The sequence below is a fragment of the Scyliorhinus torazame genome, chromosome 31 (genome assembly GCF_047496885.1).
Source record: "Scyliorhinus torazame isolate Kashiwa2021f chromosome 31, sScyTor2.1, whole genome shotgun sequence".
NCBI lineage: Eukaryota > Metazoa > Chordata > Chondrichthyes > Carcharhiniformes > Scyliorhinidae > Scyliorhinus > Scyliorhinus torazame.
This window is the reverse complement of record NC_092737.1, coordinates 16,325,191-16,340,385: the sequence shown is the minus strand read 5'-3', so window position 1 is coordinate 16,340,385 and position 15,195 is coordinate 16,325,191. Positions and strand designations below refer to the sequence as shown.

The 15,195-nt window shown below is 56.7% G+C and overlaps 1 protein-coding gene across 1 annotated transcript in view; it reads right to left on the bottom strand.

Moving 5' to 3' along the window:
* LOC140404577 (ephrin type-B receptor 3-like) overlaps window positions 1-10,436 on the bottom strand; it is a 27,027-nt gene extending 16,591 nt beyond the window's left edge. Inside the window, exons 1-3 of the mRNA XM_072493180.1 lie at window positions 10,391-10,436; window positions 8,663-8,727; window positions 5,175-5,870 (exon numbers count right to left, since the gene is read on the bottom strand). Of these exons, the coding sequence (XP_072349281.1) occupies window positions 5,175-5,870; window positions 8,663-8,727; window positions 10,391-10,421 (792 nt within the window). The 5' untranslated portion in view covers window positions 10,422-10,436. The remainder of the gene's footprint in view (window positions 1-5,174; window positions 5,871-8,662; window positions 8,728-10,390) is intronic.
* Between the last annotated feature and the right edge of the window lie 4,759 nt (window positions 10,437-15,195).

Sequence of the window (15,195 nt, the reverse complement as noted above, 5' to 3'; positions counted from 1 at the left end):
CTCGCTTGGCTGTTTTCCAGAGAAGGCAGTCACAGAATCGGCCATTTTAAACGACAGTCGACGATAGTTTTGTGGTCACCTCATTGAGACTGGCTTTACATTCCAGCTTTGTCTAGCATGCTCGAGGCTAAGATAGGCATGTTTTTAAGTCAGTGAGGGGATCGAGGGTCATGGGGAGAAGGCGGGAAAGGGGAGTTGAGGATTATCACATCAGATCAGTCACGATCCCATTGAATGGCGGAGCAGACTTGATGGGTCGAATGGCCTCCTTCTGCTCCTCCATCTTACAGTCTATGGTCTTAAGGCTGTCATTCAGTATATAAGATGTGACAATCTGAAGCGGGGGGTGGATGGGGGGGGGGGGGGGGGTGGGGGGTCCGCTCCCCAAGGGCCCCCTCCCATCCCCTACTTAGCACCCTACCTAGGCCCCTACCCCCCCGTAACCCCACCTATCCTTTTTGGACACTTCAGGAGGTCAATCCCACCAAACCTGGCCGTCTTTGGACAGTGGGGGGAAACCGGAGCACCCGGGGGAAACCCACGCAGACACGGGGGAGAACGTGCAGACTCCGCACAGACAGTGACCCAAGCCGGGAATCGAACCCGGGTCCCCGGCACTGTGAGGCAGCAGTGCTAACCCACCGTGCTATTCTCTGCGCTTTTTAAAATCATTTTAAAAGTTAAATGAGGTCACACCTTCTCTTTTGCGAGGAAAGGGAGCCCAGCCGGTTCTATTTCCCTAATTACACCTTCTGGCAAAGTCATATTGACGTAACATCTCCAGCGCCGATATATCCTCGTAATAATATAGACGCGAAAAGTGTTCCCATCCCTTTTCCTCCTCCGGCAACTTTCGCCACCATTCCTGATGTTGACTCAGCTCGGGTAGGGTTCAAATAGACCCCTGGTACTCTTCCAGAAGGCTACACATCGTCTATCAATGCAGACAGCGCATCCCGACTGAACATGTGGCTGCAGATAACACATTCGCAGTCAAGCCCCATCCTGCCCTCAGCTCAGGCAATGCACCGCCTGACATTCCCAGAACATGTCACTGGGTGGCAATGCGTACTGGGGCGTCCAGAGGCTCAGCTATCACCAGGTCAGGCTGGGGAGGGTGGCGGTTCATGGGCACTGAATCCAACGCCCGCCAACGCAAAGAGTCACAGAATTGCCCTGGCACCCCCCACCCCCCCCCCCCGCTTCAGCCCAAACCCTCTCTCTCTCACATCGAGTCCACAGAATCCCCCCCAGGGCAGAAGGAGGCCATTCGGCCCTTCGAGTCTGCACCTACCCTCTGAAAGAGCCTCTTACCAAGATCCAATCCTCCGCCCTATCCCCGTAACCCTCCCCAGGGGCAATATAGCGCGGCCAATCCGCCCCAACCTGCACATCTTTGGACTGCGGGAGGAAACCGGAGCGCCCGGAGGAAGCCCACGCAGACACGGGGGAGAACGTGCAGACTCCGCACAGAGAGTCGCCCGAGGCCGGAATCGAACACAGGTTCCCGGCTCTTCTGAGACAGTGGTGCTAACCACTGTGCCACCGTGCTGCCCTTCTCCAATCTATCCTCCAAACTCAAGTTCCTCAACCCCGGAACCATTCTCGTGAATCTTTACCTGATCGAATGCCTTCACATCCTCGCTAAAGTGCAGAGGGCGGAACTGGATTCCAACATGGCCGCCGAGGCCGATCTAATGTCTTATACAAGTTCAACGTGAAGTCCCATCTTCCCTCCTTGGCTCGCTGACTGACCGTTGTAGGTTTCTGGGCTGGCTACGCCGTTGTTTCCAAGTTCCTCCACTGCCAAGTCCCTCAATCCCACCGGCCTCGGTAACCTCCTCCAGCCGCACAACCCTCGAGGTCTCGGAGCTCCTCCGCCAATCTCCCCCGCCCCGCCTCACGACTCTGCTTCCACTGTGCGGCCTTAGCGAGGAACGTGCATTCGTCACTCAACTTGGAGGGGCATTACGCACCCCTCGAATCGACCCCCATAGCCCCTCCCTCGCTCGCTCACTCACTCTCTTTCTTTCTTCCGTAACCCATCAAATGTCTCAATCGTTATCCCCACCTCCCCTTGCCTCCTGCCTTGCCCACTGCCAGGCAGACAAGGGCCTGTTGCACGAGGCTGAGAGGACCCCTTGATATTCGCACTGTTCCTCGCAGAGTGACATAGTTTTTGGTATATTGTACAGACGCAGGATGAGGATAGCAGTTGTGGTGATATGCATCACTGTAGGTACACCAGGGGTTAATGTAAATACACTGGAACTAAGTAGACACTAGAGGGAGCACCAGAGACACCATGACACACAGACAGTCAACCAATAGGTCAGTAAGATAGGACACGACCAATGGGCAGTCAAGACACCCAGAGGTGACACTACCACAAGGGGGCTACCCATATAAAAGGACAGGGCACGCATGCTCTTTCTCTTTCCATAGGCGACACTCAGAGAGACAGGGGCAGATCAGGAAGCATCACACCCACCGCATGGCTTAGAGCAGACTGGTTAGTTAGACTGAGTTACTGGAGCAAGATCAGCAGGAGAGTCGAACTCAAGTAGGAGAATTATTAACTGTTCAATAAATGTGTTAAATCTATCTCCAAGTCTGAACCTTCCTTTGTCAGAGTGCACATCAAGGAAAACTACCGAAATGTGGACAGGGTCGTTTTCTCCACATTAGAAAACCTGCCCCTCAACCTCAAATGACAGGCAAGAGGACACACATCTCTATAACTGCCTTTGACATATTCAGAAGGTCCAATTTCAAGTCAGGGTCATTGAAATGTTTTTGAAGTGTAATCTAGGTCAAGCACTCAACACTGCAAGGTGCTGCAAAACAGCAATGAGATGGCCAGTAAATACTTCAATGGAGGGGTAAATATCGGCCCCAAGGGCCCACACCCTGCTTTGCTTCCAATAGTTACACAAATCTCTTAACATCCACCTGAGGGGGCAGATGAAGCCTTGGTTTTAATGTCTTAATCCTAAAGACGGCGTCTCGGACAGCGCAGCACCATCCCAGTACTGGCCACAGGGGGTTTCGGCCTAGATTGAGCGCTCAAGCCTCCCTGGGAGGCCTGAACTCACCGAGCCCTGGCCTAGAGGACAGGGCCCGCCATATTGGGCAAGCAGGGAATTGGCTCGTTATCTGAAGAGAAAACAAGTTTCGGGAGCAGGTGGGTTACTCGAGCAGAGAGTCGGCGCAGATATGGTGGGCCGAATGGCCTCCTGCTGTGCAGTAACCATTCAGTGATTCTATTGGGTCGGCAGGGCCCTTGCTCTCAATGGATTTCCTAGTCCTTTGGCCTAGAGCTGGTAAAACCAGGATGACATTCTGAGGGGATGTTTGGAAATCACCAGTCAGGCTTCATCATGGCTGCTCCATCATTGTGGTCATGGCAACCGGACTGAGAGAAGCTCAAAGGCCCATTGCCCTCCCTCCACTCCCCCAATCACCTCCTCACCATTCTCTCATCCTCGTAGGGCCCCCTCCCTCTTCCCCCCCCCCAACCGACCCTCCTCTTCCCTCCCCGTTTTCCACTACCCACTCACCCTTTGTCCCTACGCTCCCCTCCCCCACCCTCATCCTCTCTCCCTACGCTCCCCTCATCCTCTCTCCCCAATGCGCCCCTCAACCTTTCCCCAACGCGCCCCACATCCTCTCCCCCAACCTCTCCCCCAACATGCCCCTCACTTGTCCCCTAACGTGTTCCTCACCCGTCCCCCAACGTGCCCCTCACCCGTCTCCCAACGCACCCCTCACCTGTCCCCCAGCTCGCCCCTCACCCGTCTCCCAACGCGCCCCTCACCCGTCCCCCAACGCGCCCCTCACCCGTCTCCCAACGCGCCCCTCACCCGTCCCCCAACGCGCCCCTCACCCGTCCCCCAACGCGCCCCTCACCCGTCCCCCAACACGCCCCTCACCCGTCCCCCAACGCGCCCCTCACCCGTCCCCCAACGCGCCCCTCACCCGTCCCCCAACGCGCCCCTCACCCGTCCCCCAACGCGCCCCTCACCCGTCCCCCAACGCGCCCCTCACCCGTCCCCCAACGCGCCCCTCACCCGTCCCCCAACGCGCCCCTCACCCGTCCCCCAACGCGCCCCTCACCCGTCCCCCAACGCGCCCCTCACCCGTCCCCCAACGCGCCCCTCACCCGTCCCCCAACGCGCCCCTCACCCGTCCCCCAACGCGCCCCTCACCCGTCCCCCAACGCGACCCTCACCCGTCCCCCAACGCGACCCTCACCCGTCCCCCAACGCGACCCTCACCCGTCCCCCAACGCGCCCCTCACCCGTCCCCCAACGCGCCCCTCACCCGTCCCCCAACGCGCCCCTCACCCGTCCCCCAACGCGCCCCTCACCCGTCCCCCAACGCGCCCCTCACCCGTCCCCCAACGCGCCCCTCACCCGTCCCCCAACGCGCCCCTCACCCGTCCCCCAACGCGCCCCTCACCCGTCCCCCAACGCGCCCCTCACCCGTCCCCCAACGCGCCCCTCACCCGTCCCCCAACGCGCCCCTCACCCATCCCCCAACGCGCCCCTCACCCATCCCCCAACGCGCCCCTCACCCGTCCCCCAACGCGCCCCTCACCCGTCCCCCAACGCGCCCCTCACCCGTCCCCCAACGCGCCCCTCACCCGTCCCCCAACGCGCCCCTCACCCGTCCCCCAACGCGCCCCTCACCCGTCCCCCAACGCGCCCCTCACCCGTCCCCCAACGCGCCCCTCACCCGTCCCCCAACGCGCCCCTCACCCGTCCCCCAACGCGCCCCTCACCCGTCCCCCAACGCGCCCCTCACCCGTCCCCCAACGCGCCCCTCACCCGTCCCCCAACGCGCCCCTCACCCGTCCCCCAACGCGCCCCTCACCCGTCCCCCAACGCGCCCCTCACCCGTCCCCCAACGCGCCCCTCACCCGTCCCCCAACGCGCCCCTCACCCGTCCCCCAACGCGCCCCTCACCCGTCCCCCAACGCGCCCCTCACCCGTCCCCCAACGCGCCCCTCACCCGTCCCCCAACGCGCCCCTCACCCGTCCCCCAACGCGCCCCTCACCCGTCTCCCAACGTGCCCCTCACCCGTCCCCCAACGCGCCCCTCACCCGTCCCCCAACGCGCCCCTCACCCGTCCCCCAACACGCCCCTCACCCGTCTCCCAACGCGCCCCTCACCCGTCTCCCAACGCGCCCCTCACCTTTGCAAACGGTGTGCTTCTTGGCGGGCTCGTAACCAGGGCCGCAGGTACACTTCCCGAGCGGCACGATCCACTCGCCGTCCCCGTTGCAGTAGAGCTTGAGGGGGATGGAGACCTCCACCGCGTTGGGGATGCAGGTGCCCGGCGCAATGACCAGCGAGGTGGGCTCCGCGCCCGTCACCGTCTCGGGAAAGGAGGCGAAGCCAGCGACCATGGCGGGGCACTTCTTGAAGAAAACCCGGACGGACAAGAGGGCCATGCAGGCCCCTTGGTCCTGGAAGGCCAGGTAGAAGCCATTCCTCCTCAGCGGGCCTAGATTGAGGATCTTGGTGTTCGCCCGGCCCACCTTCTTGTTGGGGAAGACAGAGTCAGCCGCGACAGTGTCCACCTTGACGTAAGGGTTCTCCATCCAGGCCGGTGAGCCCTGAGTGGCAGAGTCCGAGTCCGATTCGTAGTAGTAGAGGTTGAACGTCTCCTTGCAGGAGCCTGGCACCCCGGGGATGGAGAAACAGTCCCGCATGGTGAACTTGAGCTCCACGTAGACCCGCTGGGCACCGTGCCGGGGGATGTAGGTGGTCCGCAGCCAATTGTTCTGATTGGGGGTGCCGAATTTGCATACCTCGTAGGTACGGACGGTATTCATCTCATCGTCACTCCCACTCACCTCTTCCCACTAAAGGATGAGCACAAAAAAACAAAAACAAGATCAGTGCGAGGAAGGTAAACCACCTTGTCACCAGCTCTCGGGTCCTCTGCAACATAGGAGGAAGCCATTCAGCCCATCTGCCGCCATTCAATAAGAATCCACATTATCGCCATATCCCTTTATGCCTGGTTTTAAGCGTACTCGATGATCTGGGATAGATTTCCAAAGATTCACCGCCCTGGGAGCGAAAGGAACTCTCCTCACCTCGGTCTCAAGGTTTAGCGCAGTGGGCTAAACAGCTGGCTTGCAATGCAGAACAAGGCCAGCAGCACGGTTCAGTTCCCGTACCGGCCTCCCCGAACAGGCGCCAGAATGTGGCGACTAGGGGCTTTTCACAGTAACTTCATTTGAAACCTACTTGTGACAATAAGTGATTATTATTATTATTATTATTATTAAGTGGATTCCCCCTTATTTGGAAATTCTGACCCCTGGTTCTAGACCCCCCCCCCCCTAGAGTGTCTCCATTTGGACTCTCGCAACCCGTCTGTCTGGTCGAACTCGCGCCTGGTATAGTTTTAGAGAGACTTCCCTACTTTTATGCTCCATTCTCGATTCCATTCCTGCAGCCCACAAGCAAGGGAAACATCTTAACTGCATCTACCCTGTCTATTCCCTTGAAAACCTTTTGTTGGTTTCAATGGAATCACCTCATTTTTCAGAACCCTATTGAATACAGGCCCAGTTTCCCCAATCTCTCTTCGCTGGACATCCCCAGGAACAAGTGTGGTGAACCCGCTGATGAATAAATAATCTATTACTCTGCTACAGCCTCGTTGTACGCCCTCTGCGGCAATAGTATGCTCAAGGGGGACCAAAGCTGCACGCCGTACTCCGCTGTGGGGTCGAACCGAGATTTTGAACAATTAACCCTCTGAGTTCGCCTTCGACTCTGGCCTCTTGTCTATCCCCGCGTTCAATTTCTCCACCTCCGGCAGTGGCGTGTCCCGGAATTCCCTCCCGGAATTGCTCGGTCACGCTCACCTCTGTGGTTCAGCTCTTTTGCCCTTGAACCAGGGCTGCAATGAGGTCAGGAGCTGAGTGACCCTGGCAGAACCCAAATTGAGAAGCTTATCGCCGAGTTAAGTGCCGCTTGATAGCGCCTTTGATGACCCCTGCCCCTGGGGGGGGTTTCCTCCCACAGTCGTGCAGGTTAGGTGGGATTGGCCGTGATAAATTGCCCTTGGTGTCCAAAAAGGTTAGGAAGGGTTACTGGGATAGGGGGGGGAAGTGAGGGTTTAAGTGGGTCGGTGCGGACTCGATGGACCGAATGGCCTCCTTCTGCACTGTATGTTCTATGTTCGATATATGTTCTTTTGTAGTTTTGCCAGAATATTGTCAGGGCCCATAGCCTTTTGCAGTATGCAATGCCTGTCGCCCTTTTTTCATATCATAGAATCATAGAATTTACAGTGCAGAAGGAAGCCATTCGGCCCATCGAGTCTGCACCAGCTCTTGGAAAGAGCACCCTACTTAAGCCCACGCCTCTACTCTATCCCTGTAACCCAGTAACCCCATCTAACCCAAGGGCAATTTAACATGGCCAATCCATCTGACCTGCACGCCTTTGGACTGTGGGAGGAAACCGGAGCGCCCGGAGGAAACCCACGCACACACGGGGAGAGAACGTGCAGACTCCTCACAGACAGTGACCCAGCGGGGAATCGAACCTGGGACCCTGGCGCTGTGAAGCCACAATGCTAACCACTATGCTACCATGCCGCCCATATCAGATGGGAGTGAATCGAATTGGCTAAAGACTGACATCCGTGATGTTGGGAATCTCTATTGAGGCCTAGCTGGGTCATCCACCCCGCACTTCTGGCTGAAGATTGCATGGAGTGAAATGCCTCGGCCTTGTCTTTTGGACTCTGCCATCACGGAGGACGGGGATATTTGTGGAGCCTCCCCCTCCAGTGAGTTGTTTCATCGTCCGCCACCATTCACGGCTGGATGTGGCGGGTCTGCAGATCTGACCCGTTGTCGGTGGTGTGGCTTAGCTCTGTCGATTAAGTACCCTCTTAACCGTCTCCGCTCTGAGGGGGCATAGGTTCGATGTGCGAGGGGCAAGATTTAGAGGAGATGTACGAGGTAAGTTTTTTTCACACAGAGGGTCGCGGTAGCCTGGAACTCACTGCCGGAGGGGGTGGCGGAAGCAGGGACGATAGTCACGTTTAAGGGGCATCTTGACAAATACGGGAATAGGATGGGAATAGAGGGATACGGACCCCGGAAACGTTTTTAGTTTAGACGGGCAGCATGGTCGGCGCAGGCTTGGAGGGCCGAAGGGCCTGTTCCTGCGCTGTACTTTTCTTTGTTCGTTGAGACCAACTCCCATTCTCCACCCAGACTTCAGAGGCAGCTCCCCGACACGTCCTCAAGGGCAATTAGGGATGGGCAACAAATGCCGGCCGAAGCTGTGAATAAAATAAGTCCCTCATCGCCGGGCCCCATTCTGGTAAATCCTCTCTGCAGCCAGTCTCCCAAGGCCTCGATATCCTCTCTCAAGTGTGGGCCCCCAGAATTAGGACAGAATTTTCCAGCTGGGGCCTAGCCAAGGACCGCTCAGAGTTCAGCCTGTCTCGCTTGATTTCGTAACTCGTTCCTCTGTTCCGGAAGCCAAGGATCGCGTGTCAGTTCCCCCGAAATGTTTTTATTCCCTCCCCCCACTCCCGAACCGCGGCGGCAGCAGAGGGTTCAAAGTTCAACCATGGAAAGGCTGGAAGGAGGAGGGAACTCAAAGATGATCCGATTCTTACCCCAGACTCTGGGTACACCGTCCACTTCAGATCTGCAGTCTCCAGTCGCGTGTTCATCAATATTTCTGTGACAAGATTAAAAATAAAACTTTATTTTTTTTTTTTTGAAGCAAGAAAATGCCAGTAGACATCAAACTCAACGACATTGTTAAACCAGGCGTACTCTGCAAGACTTCAATAAGCATCTCCCTTCTAGCGCACAGCCAATTTGCTCCCTAAAGAGTTCAGTGCAGTGACTGCCCCTCACCCTCGCTGCGAAAACTCCAGGGATACATGAACGAGGAGACCCCTATTTGACCACAATACATAGGGACAGAATTAGGCCACTCGGCCCATCGAGTCTGCTCCGCCATTCAATCATGGCTGACATTTTTCTCACCCCCATTCTCCTGCCTTCTCCCCATAACCCCTGATCCCCTCATTAATCAAGAACCTATCTATCGCTGTCTTAAAGACACTCAGTGATTTGGCCTCCACAGCCTTCTGCGGCAAAGAGTTCCACAGATTCACGACCCTCTGGCTGAAGAAATTCCTCCTCATCTCTGTTTTAAAGGATCGTCCCTTCAGTCTGAGATTGTGTCCTCTGGTTCTAGTTTCTCCTACAAGTGGAAACATCCTCTCCACGCCCACTCTATCCGGGCCTCGCAGTATCCTGTAAGTTTCAATAAAATCCCCCCTCATCCTTCTAAACTCCCACCGAGTACAGACCCAGAGTCCTCAACCGTTCCTCATACGACAAGCTCTTCATTCCAGGGATCATTCTTGTGAACCTCCTCTGGACCCTTTCCAAGGCCGGCACATCCTTCCTTAGATACGGGGCCCAAAACTGCTCACAATACTCCAAATGGGGTCTGACCAGAGCCTTGTGCAGCCTCAGAGGTACATCCCTGGTCTTGTATTCTAGCCCTCTCGACATGAATGTTAAAATTGCATTTGTCTTCCTAACTGCCGACTGAACCTGCACGTTAATCTTAAGAGAATCGTGGACAAGGTCTCCCAAGTCCCTTTGTGCTTCTGATTTCCGAAGCCTCTCCCCATTTAGAAAATAGTCTATTCCTCCATTCCTCCTTCCAAAGTGCCTAACCTCACACTTTCCCACATTGTATTCCATTTGCCACTTCTTTGCCCACTCTCCCAGCCTGTCCAAATGCTTCTGCAGCCCCCCTGCTTCCTCAATACTACCTGTCCCTCTACAGATCTTCGTATTTAATATCACGGTTGATTGGATCGTAACCTCAAATCTGCATCCCCGCACCCCCCACCCCAATTATAACCTTTCACCCCCTCGTTAATCGAGAATCTATCCAGCTCCGCCTCAAAAATATTCCAAGATTCTGCGTCTGCCGCCTTTTGAGGAAGAAAGTTCCAGGACTCCGCCCCCCTCTGAGGGAAAATATTTCTCCTCATCGCCGTCTTAAAGGGGCCACCCCCTTATTTTTAAACAGTGACCCCCCCCCCCCCCCCCCGGTTCTAGATTCTCCCACAAGAGGAAACATCCTCTCCACATCCCCCCCTGTCAACACCCCCTCAGAATCTTAAAGGGTTTCGATCGAGTCGCCTCTCACTCGTCAAACTCCAGCGGATACAAACCCAATCGCCCCAACCTTTCCTCATCAGACAAGCCGCCCGTTCCCGGGATCAATTCCCCCTCACAATAAATGATAGCTTTCTCTCGAGGGTCGCTGGTGGCAAAATGGGATTGGCATGAGGCTAATATCTCATCCTCACCAATCTGCTTGCTGCAGATGCATCTGTCCATGACGGTATTGGAAAGAGTGCCCACCGCACAGTTCTCGTGGAGACAAAGTCCCGTCTTCACATCGAGGATACCCCTCCACCGTGCCACGTGGCACTATCACCGTGCTAAATGGGATATATTCAGGACAGGCCTAGCAGCTCAAGAATCAGGGGCCGAGCAGCTCAAGAATCAGGGGCCTAGCAACTCAAGAATCAGGGGCCTAGCAACTCAAGAATCAGGGGCCCTGCAACTCAAGAATCAGGGGCCCTGCAACTCAAGAATCAGGGGCCTAGCAACTCAAGAATCAGGGGCCGAGCAACTCAAGAATCAGGGGCCTGCAACTCAAGAATCAGGGGCCCTGCAACTCAAGAATCAGGGGCCTAGCAACTCAAGAATCAGGGGCCTAGCAACTCAAGAATCAGGGGCCTAGCAACTCAAGAATCAGGCGCCCACTCACCCCCCTCCTCCCCAAACCACGGTTGTGGGTCACGGTTTTTCACAGGCGATTGAATTCCCAAGACACTGGGATACAAGGTCACCAATTCCTGGGAGCGCGGTGGTGATTTGGTTGCCGTCTCACCGGCTGCCCCGTCGCAGACCCCCCCCCCCCCCTCCCTCCCCCCTCACTCACTCGCTGCCCCGCACCCTCGGTAGCTACCAATGCCAGCGGGCGAAGCCGAGGGTTTGGGAGGGGGGGGGGGGGGCCGCAAAGCACTCAAACGGGCGCACAGTGATGAGGTCAGCAGCGCTTACTGCCTGCTCGAGTGCGGCAATTGCCATGAGCAGTGATTAATAACCGGGGAGGGGGAGCGGGGGGGGGGGGCATAGACTTCATTGTGATGGAAGAAAGATTGAAAGGGACTTGGGGGGGGGGGAAACAGTTCTTTGAACGAGAGAGGAAGGGACTCGCTGACTGAAAAGGTAGAAATCCGAAATGCATTTAAAAGGAAGAAAACACTCGGAAGTTAGAATCCCTGCGGTGCTGAAGTGGGCCACTCGGCCCATCGAATCTTCACTGACCATCCGAAAGAACGTCCAGCCCACCCGCACATCTTTGGATTGTGGGAGGAAACCGGGGCACCCGGAGGAATTCCACGCAGACACGGGGTGGGGGGTGGGGGGGGGGGGGGTGGGGTATATGCAAGCTCCACGCAAACAGTGACCCCGAGGTGGGAATGGTACCAGGGCCCTTGGCGCTGCGAGGCAGCGGGGCTAACCCGCTGTGCCACCGTGTCGTAATGACGCAATTCACGGGCTTCGTTAGAAACACAGGATATTTATTGAGGAGGAAAGACGGCCCACCCCGTTTCCCTCGAACAGCCCACCCAACTGCCCTCTCTACATGCCCTCCGCCTGAGGGAGGACTCCCCCCGCCCCCGGGGTGATTACCCACTCTCGCCCCCAGTTGGGACCCTCAAGCCAGACGACCCACTCCTGTTGTGCTCCCCTGAAGGACGCAGCCGCCAGAGAGTCGGCGAGGAAGTGCCGTGACCTACAAAGGTCACAGGTCGCGAGCCGGGAAAATGGGACTAAGACGGATGGTTCGCACTCTTCCCACGCACACCCGCCCGCACACACTCCACCTCCCACAGAAAGCAGGTAACAAAGGGCACCTTAAATCTCTCAGCATTATCTCAACTCACAAGCTCGATACACAGGAGGTAATCGGCCTCGCTCGCAACCTCCACCTTCAAAGCTGGGCCCTGGAACAAAGCACAACAGCCGCCTCGTAATTCCTGGCATCGGCCCACAAGCAAATACCTGGCTCTGTGATCGGGAGGTGGCGGCAGCCTTGGGGAGGGGCAAGAACGAGAAAAAGCAGAAGGCTCCCTCATGGCAAAGCGATTCAAGAAAAGGTGACCCGTGGCACCTTCTGAAAGGGGCAAATCAGGGGCCGCCGTTAAACGACCGTCTCGCCAGCAATACCCGTGAGTGAATTTTTAAAAATTCAGCCAACTCACTCCCCCCCCCGCCTTCAAAATGAGTTAATTTATTTTCATAAATTTAGAGTACCCAATTAATTTTTTTCCAATTAAAGGGCAATTTCATAGAATTTACAGTACAGGAGGCCATTCGGCCCATCGAGTCAGCACTGGCCCTTGGAAAGAACACCCTTCCTAAGCCCACTCCTCCACCCTATCCCCGTCACCCCAGCCCACCTTTTTGGACACGATGAGCAATTTAACACGGCCAACCCACCTAACCTGCACATCTTTGGACTGTGGGAGGGAAACCGGAGCACCCGGAGGAAACCCGCGCAGACACGGGGGAGGACGTGCAGACTCCGCCCAGACAGTGACCCAGCGGGGAATCGAACCTGGGACCCTGGAGCTGCGAAGCAACTGTGCTAACCACTGTGCTACCGTGCTGCCCCACTTTAGCGTGGCCAATCCACCTCACCAGCACATCTTTGGGTTGTGGGGGTGAGACCCACGCAGACACGGGGAGAATGTGCAAACTCCACACGGACGGTGACCCGGGGCCGGGATTCGAACCCGGGTCCTCAGCGCCGTGAGGCAGCAGCGCTAACCACTGCGCCGCGTGCTGCCCCCCCCAAAATGAGTTCATAACGCAAATGAATTAAGAGTCATGTCCCATAGAGGGCCTGGGATGGTGAATTTCGGAAACAACTCTGCCCAATAGACACATCCTCCGCGTGCCCCCGTAACTCCCGCTATAGTAGGCCGAACTCTGGGCCCCGCCGCCACGGAACAGATTCCAGCGCGGGATTCCCGAAGCAGCCCCCCACCACCTCCTCCCCCCCCACCTCCTCCCTCCAGTGCAGGAGGCCGCCATTCGGCCCATCGAGTCCGCACCCTACACTGGACAGAGCACCCCGCGTAGGCCCTCGCGCCCCCCCCCCCCACCCCTCTCATCCTCTCCTCGTAACCCAACCCAACCTAACCTTTTGGACACGAAGGGACCAATTCAACATGGCCAATCCACCTCTAACCTGCCCGGAGGAACCCCACGCAGACACGGGGAGAACGTGCAGGCTCCGCACAGCCAATCGCCCAAGGCCCGGAATCGAACTCGGGTCCCAGGCGCTGTGAGGCAGCGGCGCTAACCACAGTGCCACCCACTCGCCCACAATGCCAATCATCACAGAATCTGGCAACAGATTGACTTGAGGTGGAATCTTGACATCATCCGAATTAGCTCACCGTGGCTAATTACTCCAAGCACGTGTAGCTGCTTGTAAATGGATAAGTGATACCTTAGCTTTTTTTTTTGTTAAATCGACACAGTGCGTGTTACAACAAGGAAACCACACCTCATGCCTGATGGTTAACACGGGAGGCTCTGGAAGAAACCGATGGCAACCGGAGTGGATCACTATGTCATGCAGCTCGTCAGCAGGCAACTGGGGGAAAGGTCAAGCCTGCGCCTGGGGCAAGAGTCGCTGAAGAGCAGAGAGCGCAGGCCAGGCAGCCGAGACGTACGGCTAACCCGCGGGGGTGCATAGAATACCTTCAAGTGCAGAAGGATCTAGCCATTCAGCCCATCGAATCTGCACCGACCCTCTGGAAGAGCAGCCTGCCCAGGCCCACTCCCCTGCCTTATCGCCGTAACCCCAATTAACCTTTGGGACACTAAGGTGACTAATCAACCCTAACCACATCTTTACACACCAAGGGGCAATTTAGCACGGCCAATCCACCTAACCTGCACATCTTTGGACACTCAGGGGCAATTTAGCACGGCCAATCCACCTAACCTGCACATCTTTGGACACTAAGGGGCAATTTAGCCCGGCCAATCCACCTAACCTGCACATCTTTGGACACTAAGGGGCAATTTAGCCCGGCCAATCCACCTAACCTGCACATCTTTGGACACTAAGGGACAATTTAGCACGGCCAATCCACCTAACCTGCACATCTTTGGACACTAAGGGGCAATTTAGCCCGGCCAATCCACTTAACCTGCACATCTTTGGACACTAAGGGACAATTTAGCCCGGCCAATCCACCTAACCTGCACATCTTTGGACACTAAGGGCAATTTAGCACGGCCAATCCACCTAACCTGCACATCTTTGGACACTAAGGGCAATTTAGCACGGCCAATCCACCTAACCTGCACATCTTTGGACACTCAGGGGCAATTTAGCACAGCCAATACACCTAACCTGCACATCTTTGGACACTAAGGGCAATTTAGCACGGCCAATCCACCTAACCTGCACATCTTTGGACACTAAGGGCAATTTAACACGGCCAGTCCACCAAACCTGCACATCTTTGGACTGTGGGAGGAAACCGGAGCACCCGGAGGAAACCCACGCATACACGGGGGAGAACGTGCAGACTCCGCACAGACAGTCACCCGAGGCCGAGAATCGGGGGTGACCATCAGAAAAACGACTGACGCCCTTTCCGCCATTTTGAGACTTCCCCCAAAGTTGCCTTCAGCCAATGAGCGGCGCTTGCGGCCTCTTTTGCAATGCAGAAAATGCAGCTGTTGCGTAGCGGGGGGGGGGGGTGCTGGGTCCTTCAAAACAGCAGCAGATGTTAGGTGGGAGGGCTAAACAGAACCCCCCCGGGACATCAGGGAAGAGAATTGCTGCTCATTTTATTAAAAACGCATTTCGCTCATGTGGGCGGCACCGGTTCGGGCCAACATCTGTCGCCCATCCCCAATTGGCCTGGAACTGAGCGGGATCCGCTCGGTTTGTTTCAGAGGGAGCGGTCAACAGTGAACCGCATCGCTGTGTGTGTGTGGGGGGGCGGGGGGGCGGGGGGGTCTGGAGTCACATGTAGGCCGCACCAGGGGAAGGAGGGCACATTTCATC